The sequence below is a fragment of the Marmota monax genome, unplaced genomic scaffold (assembly GCF_021218885.2).
Source record: "Marmota monax isolate L192 unplaced genomic scaffold, Marmota_monax_Labrador192_F-V1.1 WCK01_AAM20220418_F8-fsc00327, whole genome shotgun sequence".
NCBI classification, from domain to species: Eukaryota; Metazoa; Chordata; class Mammalia; order Rodentia; family Sciuridae; genus Marmota; species Marmota monax.
Window position 1 is genome coordinate 730,245 of NW_026692808.1, and position 18,851 is coordinate 749,095.

The 18,851-nt window shown below is 39.4% G+C and overlaps 2 protein-coding genes across 2 annotated transcripts in view; both read left to right on the forward strand.

Moving 5' to 3' along the window:
- LOC124095270 (zinc finger protein 844-like) overlaps positions 1-18,199 on the forward strand; it is a 37,992-nt gene extending 19,793 nt beyond the window's left edge. The window contains exons 3-6 of the mRNA XM_058580641.1: positions 15,459-15,585; positions 16,064-16,109; positions 17,586-17,623; positions 17,910-18,199. Of these exons, the coding sequence (XP_058436624.1) occupies positions 15,459-15,585; positions 16,064-16,109; positions 17,586-17,623; positions 17,910-18,076 (378 nt within the window). The 3' untranslated portion in view covers positions 18,077-18,199. The remainder of the gene's footprint in view (positions 1-15,458; positions 15,586-16,063; positions 16,110-17,585; positions 17,624-17,909) is intronic.
- Positions 16,820-17,715, forward strand: LOC131424322 (zinc finger protein 844-like). The gene has a single exon (XM_058580640.1). The coding sequence runs from the start codon at positions 16,946-16,948 to the stop codon at positions 17,594-17,596; it is 651 nt and encodes a 216-aa protein (XP_058436623.1). The 5' UTR covers positions 16,820-16,945; the 3' UTR covers positions 17,597-17,715.
- Positions 18,200-18,851: the final 652 nt, after the last annotated feature.

An 18,851-nucleotide genomic window follows, 5' to 3' on the forward strand; every position in this document is an offset into this window, starting at 1 on the left:
AACAGTGCTGGCCTTTAACTTAAATGCTTATGACTTCACAATCATATTACCCTGTTTATTTAACTGGGGTCTGTATTAGTACTGGAAGTTAGCATTATATACTATCTTTCTACAGATGGTGGCCTAGTATCTCAAATTAACTTAGGTTATTATATTGAAATTTGTACTTCTGTAAGTCATTTAAAACAAATAACATTTAAAGTTTCCAAGGAAAATTCAAAATGAAATTAACAAGAGTAAAAACATGTTTAGTTTGTACATAATCTTGAACCTTGGTTGACTTTTACATTATATCCTATGTTTGAGATCACAGTAATCTTTACAATTGAACACAAGTTGAAATGAACTTGAGTCTGGCCTAGTTTGGAGTAATTCTAGCATGTACTGAATAAGAAATAGAGCCATATCTCTGGTATGGTGGAAGTCTTTACAAATCTTGAGTAACGTGTTCTAGTTCTGAAGCTGATCTTTGCCTCTTTCTTCAATAGCATTTTATGAAGTTTGCATACATTGTTTTTTAAGTCTATGTGAATAGTAGCTAATACAGTGTGACATTCATGTAAAACATGAATCAAAGAAAGGCTAAGAGAGCTTCTAACTTTTTGTGGAAAAGTGGCAAAATGCTTTTATGTGTCACAATATTAACCTTTAAGTAGATAAGGCTCTCATTTTCTTTGAAAAATGCATTTAATCTTTTTACCCCAGTGAAAAAAGGAACAAAGAAATTTACATCCATCTTATTGATAACACGTCAAATTACTGAACATTAAATGATATAGACAAATCCCCAACATAATTTGCTCTACTTATAAGTCTAACATAACTATTACAGACAACTTTAGTTGGAGAACACCAGCTTGACAACATGGTCTTTTAAACTTTCTACTTTAAAGACTTGTATACCTGGAAGGTATAAACACATTCAATATACAAATAAGAGTAGTAGCACCACAATTACATTGATGTTTTTCTATCAACCAAATTTAGCTTTTAAAGAATAATTTAGTCTCTGTAACATAATACAGTATACTAGAATAACAGTTCTTTAATCTGAGTTGTACAGACCCTACTTCTGAGATAGTTGCTGTAAAGAATAAAACTTAACAGACACAATGTTAAGAGTAAATTAATTTCTCTTAATTTAAGAAATTCTTGTCATTTCAACACATAGACTAAACTTTGGTCTATATGAGTACATTAATATTTGACCCTAGTGTTAATCTTGAATAGCTTTAACTGATTGTGTTATTTTTAAAATATATATGTATTTTTAGTTATAGTTGGAAACAATAACTTTATTTTATTTATTTTTATGTTGTGCTGAAGATCGAACCTAGCACCTTGCGTGTGCTAGGTGAGTACTCTGCCACTGAGCCACAACCCCAGCCCATGATTGTGTTATTTATATAAAACCACTTCGGTTATACACGAACATTTTAAAATTTCCCTGCACTTCAAAATTCACACAGACCTTTTTATCACATATTTTGATGCTTTTGTTGTTTACTTAGATGTATTACAACTTTACCACAAAGAGACTTTCTTTTCCAGAAAGAAAACATTTTCTTTTTTTCTACTTAATATATTTTTATTAAGTAGAAAACTTCTTTTTTTCCTCTATCCAAGCCATGGACCCCCTTTTAAAAATACAGACTCTAGGGGCTGGGGCTGTGGCTCAGTGGCCGAGCGCTTGCTTAGCACATGGGCGGCCCTGAGTTGGATCCTCAGCACCACATAAAAATAAATAAATAAAATAAAGATATTAAAAAAATTAAACTCAAATTCCCTATTAAAAAATACAGACTCTAAAATCCTTGTAAATTTATGAATTTGGAGAAATAACTTCATTTTAATAAGATGAAATACTTTTTTATTTACAGTACTCTAATTGAAATGCAGTTGAAACTTGGACCCTTGGTATATAGAATTATACCTTTTGGGAGTGTTGACTCTTTACTAAGAGAAAGAGTAAATAATTCACACAAAACAATGTTAAACCTTTTTTTTTAAAACAAATTTATGAAAACACCAATAATGTTTAAGTTACTTAACATTATGTGACCCTACTATGAAATTCAAGGAGTTAAGAGTACTTGATGATATTTAATGGTTAGCATTTTAACTTTGTAAATTAATTAGATGTCTCTGATGAACACATTCATGATAAATCCTATCTATGTCAGATCTAGTTTATTTAATTTTAAAACCCAAGATATTAGACAAGTGTATTGAACAGCATTAGCCATCTCTTAACCATGACACAAAGAAAAGACCACCAACTCCAATTTTAAGTCAAATTTTAAATCAAATTGAAGGAAGCTTGTATTTGTGTACACTGCTGCCGGCCAGGACTGTCTCACCTGAAAACCCCAGGCTAGAGATCAGCATCCCAGCTCTCCAGGAACAAGGTTTTATAGCACAAAACGTTTCAAAGGGGGGTGTCTTGAACTTACAGCTTACAGGATTTTGACAAGCATAACACAAAGCAGTTAGTAGGTTAATGATCTGCATGGCATGGTATGTCAAGGTTGGGAGTGAATCCCAACATCAGAGTTTATGAGGTGCCGCTGAGGTTTCAGAGAGGGTTGTTATCGGGTCGGGGGAGCCAGGATCTATGAGGCACCACTAAGGTTTTAGAGAGGGTTGTCTTCTGGTCAGGGTGAGTTCAAGGAACAGGCAGGAATTCCAAGAGGTGAGTAGAAAAGCTGGCACCAGTGTCAGAGAGGAAACTGACCTCTTGGCTCCCCATGGAGCTCATGGGTGACAGGAGTTAGGGGGCCCTTGGAATCCACCTGGGGCCCAGTCAGACCTGTGTGGAGTTCAGCCTGGAAGACTTGTGCCCCCAGTGACATTCATTCCCCCATGGTTACCTTGACACTTAGGACAGGGTTCAGAAGTTGCTGTTTTTGCTGGGGGCATTCTGTTTGAAATGTCTCTCCTACCCACAATAAAACCAGTGCCTTCTGTGGCTCGAGGTGCTTTCCATTTCATTTTTCTTTCTTATCCAGGTAGCTCACTCCTCTTAGGATTATGACCAGTTCTCAGGCTTTTTCTTGTCTCTATGCTTGCTTTCATTCTTATTCTTCTGACCTCTGCTATCAGAGAGAGAAGTTGCAAGCCAGACAATATCGTCTGAGGATAAACCAGGGCCATATGCCAGTTCTTGTAATTTCCTCTAAATGTCTGGGGCCAATTGAATGAGAAATGTATCCTTTAAAAGTAGTTGGCCCTCTATGGATTCAGGATCCAAGGAGGGCCAGCTTGGAGGCAACTTATTGCCTCCAAGTCTCTCCATGCAAATAGGGGGACTTCCTTGAGGGCCTTGTACAATTTAATTTACCTTGGAAATGTTACTGGGCTTTTCTTGGATTTTTCTTGAGGGCATGAGTGATGATCATCTGGAAATGACTGACATTCCAGGCATTCTGTTCATCACTCAGATCTTAGTCAAGATTGTTCTGGCAGCTGCTTGTCCTTGAGATGGATAATTAGGTTTGCTTCTAGTTGGTGCTGCTGGGTCATGAATAAGAAGGCCATCCCCTATCTCCTTAGCTACTTTTAGGGTACCTCCTTCTCATTGGAAGTGAACTTTTGGTTAAGTAGTAGCATTATTTCTTTCCAGGTGAGGTCGAACACCTGGCCTTTGTTCTGAAATGCCTCAATATATTTTTTTTTCTGGATCTTTGAAAAACCTTCCTAGATTTATTCTTACCTGTTTTAAGTCTTGTATGGAGAAAGGTGCTTGTGCTCTAACTGGTCCAAATCCTCCCCTTGCCATCACCTGTAGAGGTGGTATGTTTGATGTGCCTTTGGGGCCAGGGTTTGGAGGACAGGAGGACTGCCGATACTGCTGATAGATACCAGCAGGAGATGGAGGTTTAGGGGGTCCCCCTGATTTCTCTCCCTTAGTAGGTGATTCCTTAAGGCCTTCTCCTCTCATGGCAGTGATTACTGAGGTGAGTCCTGGTAGCATAAGGAAATGAGGCACTTTTTAAAAAAATTTTTTTTATTGGTTGTTCAAAACATGACAAAGCTCTTGGCATATCATATTTCATACATTAGATTCAAGTGGGTTATGAACTCCCATTTTTACCTCAAATACAGATTGCAGAATCACATCGGTTACACATCCACATTTTTACATGATGCCATATTAATGATTCTTGTATTCTGCTACCTTTCCTATCCTCTACTATCCCCCCCTCCCCTCCCATCTTCTCTCTCTACCCCATCTACTGTAATTCATTTCTCTCCTTTTTTTTCCCATTCCCCTCACAACCTCTTATATGTAATTTTATATAACAATGAGGGTCTCCTTCCATTTCCATGCAATTTCCCTTTTCTCTCCCTTTCCCTCCCACCTCATGTCTCTGTTTAATGTTAATCTTTTCCTCCTGCTCTTCCTCCCTGCTCTGTTCTTAGTTGCTCTCATTATATCAAAAAAGACACTTGGCATTTGTTTTTGAGGGATTGGCTAGCTTCACTTAGCATAATCTGCTCTAACGCCATCCATTTCCCTGCAAATTCCATGATTTTGTCATTTTTTAGTGCTGCATAATACTCCATTGTGTATAAATGCCACATTTCTTTTATCCATTCATCTATTGAAGGGCATCTGGGTTTGTTCCACAGTCTAACTATTGTGAATTGTGCTGCTATGAACATCGATGTGGCAGTATCCCTGTAGTACGCTCTTTTAAGGTCTTCAGAGAATAGTCCGAGAAGGGCAATAGCTGGGTCAAATGGTGGTTCCATTCCCAGCTTTCCCAGAAATCTCCATACTGCTTTCCAAATTGGCCGTACCAATTTGCAGTCCCACCAGCAATGTACAAGAGTACCCTTTTCCCCACATCCTCTCCAGCACTTGTTGTTTGACTTCATAATGGCTGCCAGTCTTACTGGAGTGAGTTGGTATCTTAGGGTGGTTTTGATTTGCATTTCTCTGACTGCTAGTGATGGTGAGCATTTTTTCATGTACTTGTTGATTGATTGTATATCATCCTCTGAGAAGTGTCTGTTCAGGTCTTTGGCCCATTTGTTGATTGGGTTATTTATTTTCTTATTGTTTAATTTTTTGAGTTCTTTGTATACTCTAGATATTAGGGCTCTATCTGAAGTGAGAGGAGTAAAAATTTGTTCCCAGGATGTAGGCTCCCTATTTACCTCTCATTATTTCTCTTGCTGAGAAAAAACTTTTTAGTTTGACTAAGTCCCATTTGTTGATTCTAGTTATTAACTCTTATGCTATGGGTGTCCTATTGAGGAATTTGGAGCCCAACCCCACAGTATGTAGATCATAGCCAACTTTTTCTTCTATCAGACGCCGTGTCTCTGATTTGATATCAAGCTCTTTGATCCATTTTGAGTTAACTTTTGTGCATGTTGAGAGAAAGGGATTCAGTTTCATTTTGTTGCATATGGATTTCCAGTTTTCCCAGCACCATTTGTTGAAGATGCTATCCTTCCTCCATTGCATGCTTTTAGCCCCTTTATCAAATATAAGAAAGTTGCAATTTTGTGGATTGGTCTCTGTGTCCTCTGTTCTGTACCATTGGTTCACCCGCCTGTTTTGGTACCAGTACCATGCTGTTTTTGTTACTATTGCTCTGTAGTATAGTTTGAAGTCTGGTATCGCTATACCGCCTGACTCACACTTCCTGCTTAGAATTGCTTTTGCTATTCTGGGTCTTTTGTTTTTCCATATGAATTTCATAATTGCTTTATCTATTTCTACAAGAAATGCCCTTGGGATTTTGATTGGCATTGCATTAAACCTATAGAGAACTTTGGGTAATATAGCCATTTTGATGATGTTAGTTCTTCCTATCCATGAACAGGGATATTTTGCCATCTTCTAAGGTCTTCTATTTCTCTCTTTAGGGTTCTGTAGTTTTCATTGTATATATCTTTCACCTCTTTTGTTAGGTTGATTCCCAAGTATTTTATTTTTTTTTGAGGATATTGTGAATGGGGTGGTTGTCCTCATTTCCATTTCAGAAAATTTGTCACTGATATACAGGAATGCCTTTGATTTATGTGTGTTGATTTTATATCCTGCCACTTTGCTGAATTCATTTATTAACTCTAGTAGTTTCTTTGTAGACCCTTTTGGGTCTGTTAGATATAGTATCATATCATCCGCAAATAGTGATAATTTAAGTTCTTCTTTTCCTATTTTTATGCCTTTAATTTCTTTTGTCTGTCTAATTGCTCTGGCTAGTATTTCAAGAACTAAATTGAATAGAAGTGGTGAGAGAGGGCATCCCTGTCTTGTTCCAGATTTTAGAGGGAATGCCTTCAATTTTTCTCCATTCAGAATGATGCTAGCCTGAGGCTTAGCATATATAGCTTTTAAGATGTTGAGGTAAGTTCCTGTTATCCCTAGTTTTTCTAGAGTTTTGAACATAAAGGATGTTGTACTTTGTCGAATGCTTTTTCTGCATCTATCGAGATGATCATGGTTCTTATGGTTAAGTCTATTGATGTGCTGAATAACATTTATTGATTTCCATATATTGAACCAGCCTTGCATCCCAGGGATGAATCCTACTTGATCATGGTGCACAATTTTTTTGATATGCTTTTGTATTCGATTCGCCAGGATTTTATTGAGGATTTTTGCATCTATGTTCATTAGAGATATTGGTCTGTAGTTTTCTTTCTTTGAAGTGTTTTTGTCTGGTTTCGGGATCAGGGTGATGTTGGCCTCATAGAATGAATTTGGAAGATCTCCTTCTTTGTCTATTTCTTGAAATAACTTGAAAAGTATTGGTATTAATTTTTCTTTGAAGGTTTTGTAAAACTCCACTGTATATCCATCCGGTCCAGGGCTTTTCTTGGTTGGTAGTCTTTTGATGGCTTCTTCTATTTCCTCCTTTGTTATTGGTCTGTTTAAATTGTGTGTATCTTCCTGACTCAATCTGGGCAAATCATATGACTTAAGAAATTTATCGATATCTTCACTATCTTCTATTTTATTGGAATATAGGGTTTCAAAATAATTTCTAATTATCTTCTGTATTTCTGTAGTGTCCGTTGTGATATTGCCTTTTTCATCCCGTATGTTGGTAATTTGAGTTCTCTCTCTTCTTCTCTTCGTTAGCATGACTAAGGGTCTGTCGATCTTATTTATTTTTTCAAAGAACCAACTTTTAGTTTCATCAATTTTTTCAGTGGTTTTTTTTTTTTTGTTTGAATTTCGTTGATTTCTGCTCTGATTTTAATTATTTCTTGCCTTCTACTACATTTGCTGTTGTTTTGCTCTTCCTTTTCTAGGGTTTTGAGATGAAGTGTGAGTTCATTTATTTTTTGGTTTTTTCATTTATTGAGGAATGAACTCCAGGCAATGAATTTCCCTCTTAAAACTGCGTTCATTGTGTCCCATAGATTCTGGTATGTTGTGTCTGAATTTTCGTTTATCTCTAAGAATTTTTTTATTTCCTCCTTTATGTCTTCTGTAACCCATTGATCATTCAGTAACATATTGTTCATTTTCCAGGTGATGCAGGATTTTTCCTTCCTTCTTTTATCATTGATTTCCAGTTTCATTCCATTATGATCAGATAAGATGCATGGTATTATCTCCAGACCTTTATATTTACTAAGAGTTGCCCTATGGCATAATATATGGTCTATCTTTGAGAAGGGTCCATGTGCTGCTGAGAAGAACGTGTATCCACTTGATGATGGTTGATAAATTCTATATATGTTGGTTAAGTCTAGGTTATTGATTGTGTTATTGAGTTCTATAGTTTCTTTATTCAGCTTATGTCTGGTGGATCTGTCCAATGGAGAGAGCGGTGTGTTGAAGTCACCAATAATTATTGTGTTGTGGTCTATTTGACTCTTGAACTTGAGGAGAGTTTGTTTTATGAATGTTGCAGCACCATTGTTTGGTGCATACATATTGATAATTGTTATGTCTTGTTGTTGGATGGTTTCTTTTAACAGTATATGGTGTCCTTCTTTATCCCTTTTGATTAACTTAGGTTTGAAGTTGATTTTTTTCGATAGGAGTATGGCCACTCCTGCTTGCTTCCGAGGACCATGTGAGTGGTATGATTTTTCCCAACCTTTCACTTTCAACCTGTGTATGTCTTTTCCTATCATGAGTCTCCTGAAGGCAGCATATTGTTGGATTTGCTTTTTTAATCCAGGTTACTAGCCTTTGTGTCCTGATTGGTGAATTTAAGCCGTTAACGTTTAAGGTTACTATTGATATATTGTTCTTCCAGTCATGCTTATTTATTTATTTATTTTAATATGGCTCGTTTTTCCTTTTTAGTTATTTTTTTTCTTCCCTTTACTGAGTTACCTCCCAATGTTAGTTTTGGGTGCTGTTTTTCAATTCCTGTTCTTGTAGTGTTTTGCTCAAAATGCCTTCCAGTGCTGGTTTTCTGGCTGCGAATTCTTTTAACTTTTGTTTATCATGAAATATTTTAATTTCATTGTCAAATCTGAAGCTTAATTTTGCTGGATACAGTATTCTTGGTTGGAATCCATTATTTTTCAGCATTTGAAATACGTTGTTCCAGGATCTTCTCGCTTTCAAAGTCTGTGATGAAAAATCAGCCGTTAACCTAATTGGTTTACCCCTGAATGTAATCTGCCTTCTTTCTCTCATAGCTTTTAATATTCTCTCCTTGTTCTGTATGTTGGATATCTTCATAATTATGTGTCTCGGAGTTGGTCTATTATGGTTTTGTATGTTTGGGGTCCTGTAGGCTTCCAGGATTTGGCAATCCGTTCCATCTTTCATATCTGGGAAGTTTTCTAGGATTATTTCATTCAGTAGATTGTTCATTCCTTTGGTTCGAACTTCTATACCTTCTTCTATCCCGATGACTCTCAAGTTTGTTTTTTTTTTATGACATCCCATATCTCTTGGATAGATTGCTGGTGATTTCTTAACATCCTTTCTGTGTTGACTATATTCTTTTCAAGTTGATAAACTTTGTCTTCATTATCAGATGTTCTGACTTCGATTTGATCTAGTCCATTTGTAATATTCTCATTTGAGTTTTTAATTTGGTTTATGGTTTCCTGCATTTCTAGGATTACTGTTTGATTTTTTTTTAAATCTCTATCTCCTAGTAGAGCTCGTTCTTTGCCATTTGAATTTGCCTATGTAATTCGTTTTCAAAGTATACTTTCATTGTTTGGACTTGCTGTCTAATGTCTTCTCTAAGATTCCATTCCATCTGAGTCAGGTATGCCTTGAGTTCTTTCTCTGTCCATTTTTCTGATGCCGCTAGGTTCTCCTGTGAATTTAAGTTGTCCTGCATTGTTTGTAATCCTTTTTTCCCTTGTTTTTTCATGGTGCTCACGTTACTTTCCAGCTCTGTTTGACTGCTGTTTCTGTTTTCTTCTTTAAATTTGTTTTGGTTTTTATAGTTCCAATGTCTCTCCTTTGTGTTGGGAGACAATGTTTAGAGATGCTGGATTTAATTGTGATTTACAGTAAATTCATTGGTTTCATTAAAGGCCTACAGAATTTGATGGCATGTATAGAATTGAGGTTTGAACTTAGGATTTTATGTTGAGGTCGGGTGATTTGATGGTATGGAGGTTAGTATATGTTAGCTACTTTGGGGGGTTGCTCAAATGAAGGCGGGTATTAACAAGAGGATAGACAGGAGTACTTGGGGGTAGTTAAGGGCTTAGGTGGACTATGGACTGATTCGTAGTATTTATCTATTTGCATTTAGTAAGTTGTACGTAATCTGGGTGGTCATGCTTAAGAGGAAAGATGGGGAAAAGGTAAGGAAGCAAACCAAGAAAGAGAGAGGGAGAGAGGAAAGAAAGAAAAGAATAGAAAAGAAGAAGAAATGATAATAAAAAATAATAATAAAATGCAGTAAAATAAAAATTACATTTAAAAAAATAATAATATAATTATAGAAAAGAAAAAAATTAAAATTAAAAAATTTAAAAAAAATGAAAAGAAAAAGGACACTGTTAGGCTTCTATTTTCTTCGCTTCTAGAAGGTGGTACTGTGCCTTCCGGGCCAAGATTTTGCCCTCCAGCTGTAGGAAACAATCCGTGTGAGGCCGCTCCCCCCCCCCCCGCCCCCCGTGTCTCTCAAAACCTGTAGCTTAGGTTTATTCCTGGTTTCTAGTCCCCTGGCTTCTCCTGCCAGCCAGGCCTTTCCCAGTGTGATACCTCTCAACAGTTTAAGCTACATTCTGTGCCTGCAGTTTTCTGGACGTGGAGCGCAGCTTTTGGGAACCAGCACCTTATTGTGTTGATTCCCTCTGCTAGCCCCTCCTCCTAGAGCTGGCGAGACAGGTTTTGTTTTGGCCACTGGTGGGAGGGGGGAGTTGGAGGTCAGGTGCCTTTACCTTTCCCCACACCTCTATTTACGCTCACTCTGTTAATCACGCCCCTGGAAAGCCGGGGAGAGATTTTATGTGATTTCCCCGTTGTATGGGAGATGGTCTAAATGACACAGACCTGTTCTATCGCTGAATGAGCTGCAATCTGTCAAACTGGCGATGGTGATGTCAGCTCTCCAAGATGGTGGCCGCTGGCTTCCTCGGTGGGCTGACCGTTGTGGAGGACAGAACTGGACCGCTTCCTTCCCCGTCTCAAACCCAGAACTCAGCCCGGAGCACAGTGAGGGCACAGCTGGCAGGAGCCCATAGAATCTGCAGCACCGTTTCTCTGCGTTGCTAGCACGCCGTTTCCCAACAGCGGGGTGGGCCGCTGAACAAACAGCTTGAATCTCCGGGCGGACAGTTCACTCGCGGTTGAGCCCCAGTAACCGATCCTCGGGCGATGGAAATCCTTCCTCTAGGTTTCGGTGCACCCCAATTTTGCTGGAAATTCCTAACAAGATAGCTTTTGGCCGTTCTAACTCGTCATTCACCCGCACAGGGTGATGCATTCCATTTGCCGCCATCTTCTCTCCCATCTTTTAAAAAAATTTTTAATATTTATTTTTCAGTTTTTGGCGGACACAACATCTTTGTTTGTATGTGGTGCTGAGGATCGAACCTGGGCCGCACACATGCCAGGCGAGCGCGCTACCTACCGCTTGAGCCACATCCCCAGCCCGGCACTTTTTCTTGATCATCTGTGGGTCAAACTTATCTTAATTTCCCAGGATGCAAACTAGTGATGAACCTGGCAATACTGTTGAGATCGAAGCTTCCTCCCATCTGGGTTTTTGGAGACCTCTCTCCATGAGCTTCTGTCAATCTGGCACATCAACTCTCAGCACCTGGACCTGCCAATCCTCATGGTGGCTGGACTGGCAGGTCCTAGAGTTCTCAGTTGCACTGTGCCAGAGACCCAGGAGAATTCAGAGTTAAGGGCATTTACTGATCTTCTCACTGCACTATATATTTTCTAATTCTGAAAACTGACCAAAAGGGAGCGGGAAGAAGAAGAAGATGGGGAAAAAAAAACACCCCAAAACCAAAAAAAACAAAAAACAAAAAACAAACAAAAAAACACCTGTACACTCCTCTGTTCTGTGGATTTAAGAATCACTGGAGGGTAAGGGAACATCATCAAATGGTTATTAGGCAGAAAAATGCCCTTTTTCCTGGAAAAGTTTGTTGAAGGGGTTGATTAAAAAAATGCCTCCCTCTTACAGCTTTAAAAAAAAAATACATTGAGCACAGGAACAGTCATGGGGATATCCCAAACAGGCTAGTAAAGGCTTACTATGCAAAGAAAGGGAACCTGGGCATTTTACTAACAGTTCTCACCCTAGAGTCTGAGTGATGGTGTCTGATCAGTGAAGGAGGAGCACAGAGGAGGGATTGGATTTGGGGAGTGTGCTGGGGCCCTGTGGCAGTGAGTGTCCTTGGTGTATTCCGTCAGGACCATATTTCAGCAATCAGAGTTTGGCTCCCAACGTGGGAATGTGTTTACCCCACTGCAAGTACGGTTTATTCTGAAGTATGGGTGAAGCAGGCTCCTTACCTGAGCTGGTTTAATCGTTTGCTCTTTAATCTTAATTGCTTTTATTGCCATATACCAAATTTTCTATGCACTTAATTATATTTCCTTGTTGTCTTTCAATTTTCTTGATGGAAAAATGAATTGACAGAGTTAAAATGGGAAGTAGCCTTGGCCCTGTAGCCGCAGGCTCTTCCCAAGTGATGCAAGTCTCTCTGCTTCCTTTCCAGTCAGGTCTGACCTGACACCCATCTTCTCCTAGGTGAGGTTGGCTGCCTTCGCACCAAGTATGTAATTCCTCACACAAGCTTGTAACTGTGTCCATCACAAGATGCAGAAAGGGCCTCCTGAGAGCAGAAAGAAAACAGGGCCTGGTTTGGAAAGCCAGGGTCTCTTCTGCCTAAAAGGATATTTCCCCCGCCCCTCACTAGGATAGGTCCCTTTGCAGTGAGGAAATTTTCCTGAAAAGGGCTTTTGCCAAGATTCAGTTCTTCTGGCTTTCTTTATCCAGGAGTCTGCGACATCTCCTGTCACTCACAACCCCATATGTGCATATGTGGCTGGGGTGAGAGAGGGGTCTTGTGGAGCCCTGGCCAGTCAGCAGGCAGCTGGTGGGAGAGGGGGCCTTCCACAGTCTCAGAGTCCTTCATCTCTCACCCTGTGCAGGTCAGAATCCATCTCCAGGACTGTGTCTTCTCTGCTGTGTGAGGCCCAAGTGGCTCTGGCTCAGATCTGTCTCCCTGTGACCTGAAGATGCTATGAGGTCCACAGGAAGGATGCCAGGACTCCCCAGAAGGCAGGAAATGGTGAGTGTGTGGGGCCAGGACTGCTCAGGGAGGGTGGGCTGGTTAGAACTGGTGGGAACCAGCTGGAGTGGACTCTGTCAGTGTGCAATGAAGGCAGGCAATTTTCAGGGGATTTTGACTTGGGGATGGGCTTTCTATGTGGAAAGTTATTGGCCAAGGGGGTCACTGTCCCCACTTTTACCCCAGGAGTCACTCACCTTTCCCACCCCATCTTCGACATGTGTGGAAAACAGGGTCTCAAGTTCCCTTTCCTCTCCCAGCCTAGCCCCTCTTAGGGCTGGTGGTAGACCCCTAATCGTATACCCTGTCTACACCTTTCCAGACTCCAGCTCCTCCTCCAGTTCACAGCATCGTCATCTGTTCCCTCACTACATTCAAGTGGGCACAGTATTTTAATTATTAATTTTTCACTGAAAATTTCTTTCTTGTTTGTGAATATCTGCCACGAGGGCAAAGTAGAAAAGAGTCTTGTGGAGCTCCACTGTGGAAATTCTTGGGTCTGTCCTTTGTTTTCCCAGGACAGATACCTTAATATCTTTGGGCACAGGTTCCCTTTGGACACTTTGCAAAGGCTTGTGTCCTGAGCCACTATCCTGGCCTTTCCTGGGGCTGCCACAAGGTGCCCACAGTTGCCCTGTGTCCTGCAGGTGCAGGGAATTTCAGCCTGGGTCAGCTCCTCCTAGAGGACAGCATGAGTTTTGGGGTGCAGCCTCTCAGAGGAGCAGCTGGGGGCCTTGGAATTGAGGAATCTCCTGTAACAGGCCTCATCTAGACTGCTGCCTCCTTGGGACATTGTCTCCTCAGAGCCCTGTTCTGCTTTCTTGGAGACAGGTAGACAGTCAGCCTGTAGATGCTGGTACTGAGGAGCCAGGTGAGCAGTGATTTCTATCACAAGTTGTGAAGGATCAAAAACTGAATCACCCACCCCAGTGCAGTGCTATGCAAACCTGAAAAGCTTCACACAGTGGAATCAAGGTCTCCTGGGAGGGTGATCATGGAGACTATCAGTGAGCAGGACCAGGTGGGAGGAACCCCAGCTGCAGGAAACTTACCTGCCCCTTGAGCCCAACATGTCTGTGTTCCTTCAGCACCAACCCTATCTGTGTTTCTGACTTTAAAATAATCTGCTTTATAGATAAATGCAATATTGGAATTCATTGTGATGTATTTATACAGCACATAATATAGTTTGTTCCATTTTATTCAACAGTTCCTCTCTAAATATTAAAAAGTTCTGGGGATGTGCCTGAGTGGATAAGTTTCCCTGGGTTCAACACCAAGTACCAAAAAAAAAAAAGACATTAGAGTTATTTATAGTAAAAACATGCCAAGTTGATGAAAACTCTTGCTGAATTTCAGTTTAGACTTCATTATATTTTGAGACATATTGAGAACTCTTTGGCTTTGTGTCCCTCCAGAGGTGCTGGGACACAGAAGACACTGTGCTGATTGCTGTGGACCTCCACCAGGCCACCTCATGATTGCACAATCATCTCTCTATTCACATGATCCTGGATGGCACAGCCTCTTATACACCTAGGCTCTGTGGTATCAGTGGTTCCTGGGCCACAAACCTCCCCAGCATGTTGCTTTACCAAATCCTGCAGTTGACAGTGCATTAGTTGTTATACCAGCATCACTGCACACACAGAGTCCCCTTACTACAGACAACCCTGTATATGTGGCCTATGTGACCAAACATGTTTGTGAAGAAAACATTTTTGTGTGGCTCCTCACTGTGTGTTAGAAAACCAGCAGTCTCTGGTTCAGACAATGTTGACAATTGTTACACAATTTTTTTATACCTACTAGGCTTGGCAAATTACTTCTTGACCACTATGAAGTCTATTTTGGAGATTTCTAAAATTCTGTAAGGCTATCATTTGAAAGAGGTGACCTTTGTTGACACTGAGTTATTCCTACGACACATGCATCTTTCCACTTACCCTATTCTGCTTTGATATTATTAGTACTATTAAAAATTTGTTGTTTAAGAATTATTGTTCTTGTGTGCTGCTTGCTTAGACTTGGTCTGGAGTAAACAAGTTGTGGTCTTCTAATTTTTCTCAGTCCCCAGTGAACACATTGTGACTACCTGGATTAAATATTGTCTACTAGGAAGCTCCAAATCTCCTTGAGTATAGGGTTTGTTTTTTCACTTGTTTATTTTCAGATGGGTGATTCTTTAGGTTCTAAGGTAACAGTGGAACAAAATAATAAGATTTCTGAAGGAAGGCCGGAGGTTCAGTAATGAGTATGTTTACCTACAGTCTCAGCACTATGACCAGTGTTACTGGTTAGTTTGGTGGGATGCCTTCCACGTCCTTAGCTCTCTCTATTAGAAAAAGCCAAGCTTTATCAGTAGGGACTTCTTAGGGTAGATACTCTCAGGATACTAATGTTAGATCTTCTCTGCACATGAAGTAGGAGACCTTCAATATTCCATGTATTAGATAACCTGCAGAGGATTTAGGGGTGACCAGGAGCATGCCTTACTCACTGGACTCTACAACAAGAAGGGTGTGTTTGCTCTGCTGATGCTTTTCTGGATAGTTCAGGCCTTAAATTGGAATCCCTCTGTTTAGGTAAGTGAGTGCACAATAAGAGTACATGTTTTGATGACAAAATCATAGAATAAATATTTGGAGACCACAGAAATGTGAGAATATCCTACATGATGAGAATAGAGCCCTAATGCTGTCAATCTCTCCTGGCCTGCACTACACTTTTCTGGAATACTTTAGAATTTGGTGGCCTTTGAGGATGTGGCTGTGAACTTCACCCAGGAGGAGTGGGCTTTGCTGGATCCTTCCCAGAAAAATCTCTACAGAGATGTGATGCAGGAAGTCCTTAGCAACCTGGCTTCTATACGTAAGGATGCTTTTTTCATTATATAACCAAACACTGAGTAATTGGGAGATTGTTTTGTTGTTGTTGTTGTTGTTGTTTTTCCCCAAATCAAGGATTGAACCCATGGGTGTTTAATCACTGACCCACATCGATATCCCTTTTTTTGTACTGTATTTAGAGACAAGGCCTCCATCAGTTCCTGAGGGTGGCTTTGACTTTGAGACTCTTCTTCCTCAGCCTCCCAAGCTGCTGGAATTACAGGCATTGGCCCCAAGGCCTGGCAAGTGGGAGTTCCATTCTCATGAATTTGGAATGTGGAATGATAATGCATGGGGAATATATTGGGCCTAATGTCTTGCACTCTGCAGCATAAATCGCATATTCTTTTTCCTTTTTCTTCATTTTCATTTTTGCATTAGGTTTGTTTATAGTTTTAACCTCATAATTTTCTTCTGAAATCTTGATAATTCATAATGATTGTTTCATGTCTACATTTTAGGAGACAAATGGGAAGATGAGAACAGAAATCCCATGAGAGATCTAAGGTAATTGTGTCCACTAGAGGAAACAGAGTGTCTGGAGGGAATTGTAACATGTCCTATAATTTTACAAACAAGTAGATAAAATACCCATGATATGAATTATAGTTATTCTTATTTAACCATAAATATGAGCTTTAATGTAAGATACATGTTTAGTGTTTTCAAAAATAAGTCATTTGTTGACAATGTTGAAAAATGCTGTCCTGATACCATTGTTTTGGTACTAGCTATGAGAATCAATGTTACAAAGTCATCCTTACATTTAGTTTCAAACAGTTTGGACATGACAGAAAAGTAATACTTTCCCTGACACTGGTAATAGTGTAAGTGTAAAATCAACTAATGAATATAAAAGCATTAATGAGCCATATAATGTTTCCATATAATGTTTTTACAGAAGTCATATGGTAGGTTCTGGAAAAATATAAACAGGCACTTATTGTGGAAGAACTTTTAGTGAGATTCCAAAGCCTAGTCTTCATCAGAATTTGGACAAGTCTTCATATATCTCTTTTTCCTTAATAGGCACGTTATATCTCACTCTGCAAAGAAAGCATGTAAGAATGAGGAGAATGGAGGGAAGCCATATAAACTTAAACTGAACAAAACATCTTTAATTTCTTGTACAAGTGTTCAAAGACAAGCATCAGTGCACACTGTAAATGAATCTTATGAATGTCTGACATGTGGAAAAGAATGTAGTTGTTCCATATATTTTCAAAAATACCAACAATCTCATACTGGAGAGGTAATCTACAGATGTAATCAGTGTGGGAAAGCCTTCAGTCATTCCTCTTACCTTCAAGTACATAAACGAATTCATACTGGAGAGAGGCCCTATGAATGTAAACAATGTGGGAAAGTCTTCAGTCGTTCCTCTTACCTTCAAGTACATAAACGAATTCATACTGGAGAGAGGCCCTATGAATGCAAACAATGTGGGAAAGCCTTCAGTTGTTCCTCTTACCTTCAAGTACATAAACGAACTCATACTGGAGAGAAGCCCTATGAATGTAAACAATGTGGGAAAGCCTTCAGTCGTTCCTCTTGCCTTCAAAGACATAAACAAACTCATACTGGAGAGAAGCCCTATGAATGTAAAAAATGTGGAAAAGCCTTCAGTAGTTCCTCTTACCTTCACATACATGAACGATTTCATACTGGAGAGATGCTTAATAGATGTAAACGATGTGGGAAAGTGTTTGCTACATCCAGTCAGCTTCATTCACATGAATGGACTCATAATGGAAAGAAACCCTATCAGTGTGAACAATGTGGGAAAGCCTTCATATATTGTTCTTCCTTCCATCGACATCAGCGAATTCATACTGGGGAGAAACCCTATGAATGTAAGGAATGTGGCAAAGCCTTTACTTATTCCTTTTATCTTCAAACACATAAACAAACTCATACTGGAGAGAAGCCTTATGAATGTAAACAATGTGGAAAAAGCTTCAGTTGTTCTTCTTACCTTCGTAGACATAAATTAATTCATACTGGTGAGAAGCCCTATGAATGTAAGCAATGTGGGAAAACCTTTACTTATTCCTTTCATCTTCAAACACATGAACGAATTCATACTGGAGAGAGGCCCTATAAATGTAAAGAATGTGGGAAAGCCTTCAGTTGTTCCTCTTACCTTCAAAGTCATAAGCGAACTCATACTGAAGAGAAGCCCTATGAATGTAAACAATGTGGGAAAGCCTTTGTTTGTTTGAGTTACCAATTGCAACATGAACGAATTCATACTGGAGAGAAGCCCTATGAATGTAAACAATGTGGGAAAGCCTTTGTTTGTTTGAGTTACCAATTGCAACATGAACGAATTCATACTGGAGAGAAGCCCTATGAATGTAAACAATGTGGGAAAGCCTTCAGACGTTCCTCTTACCTTCAAAGACATAAACAAACTCATACTGGAGAGAAGCCCTATGAATGTAAACAATGTGGGAAAGCCTTTGTTTGTTTGAGTTACCAATTGCAACATGAACGAATTCATACTGGAGAGAAGCCCTATGAATGTAAACAATGTGGGAAAGCCTTCAGACGTTCCTCTTACCTTCAAAGACATAAACGAACTCATACTGGAGAGAAGCCCTATGAAGGTAAGTAATGTGGTAAAGCCTTCACTACTTCTTCTTATCTTCAAAGACTAAACAAAGTGACACTGTCAAGAAGCCCTATTAATGTAAATAATTGGGAAAAGCCTTCACTACTTCCTTTACATTTAAATACATAAACTCAAACTTGAGAAACACCCTATGAATGTAAACAACGTAAAAAAGTCTTTGGTAGATCCAGTCAGCTTCATTCACATGAACGAACTCATAAAGGAAAAACACCCTATGGATGTAAATAATGGAAGAAAGCCTTCTATAGATCTTCTCACCTTCACAGACATGAAAGACCTCATTCTTCAGAAAAGCCCGATGGATGTAAACAATTGGGAAAGCCTTCAGTAGTTCCTCTTGCCTTCACATACATGAACAATTTCATAAAAGAGAAAAGCCTTGTGGTCATAAACAATGTGGGAAGGCCTTCAGTACTTCTGCTTACCTTCAAATGTGTGAATTAACTCATTAGAGAGAAGCCTTTCTAATGGAAGCAGTGTGGGAAATCCTTCACTACATTGAGTCACTTTTATTTACTTGAAAGAACTCATGCTGGAGAAATGCCTTGTGAATGTAAACAATGTGGGAAAACCTTTGCTTGATACAGTAACATTTTAAAACATCAAACAACTTA

Excerpts from the sequence above, each read along its gene's own strand:
- LOC131424322 (XM_058580640.1), top strand. The coding sequence starts at position 16,946 with ATGAATGTAAACAATGTGGGAAAGTCTTCAGTCGTTCCTCTTACCTTC.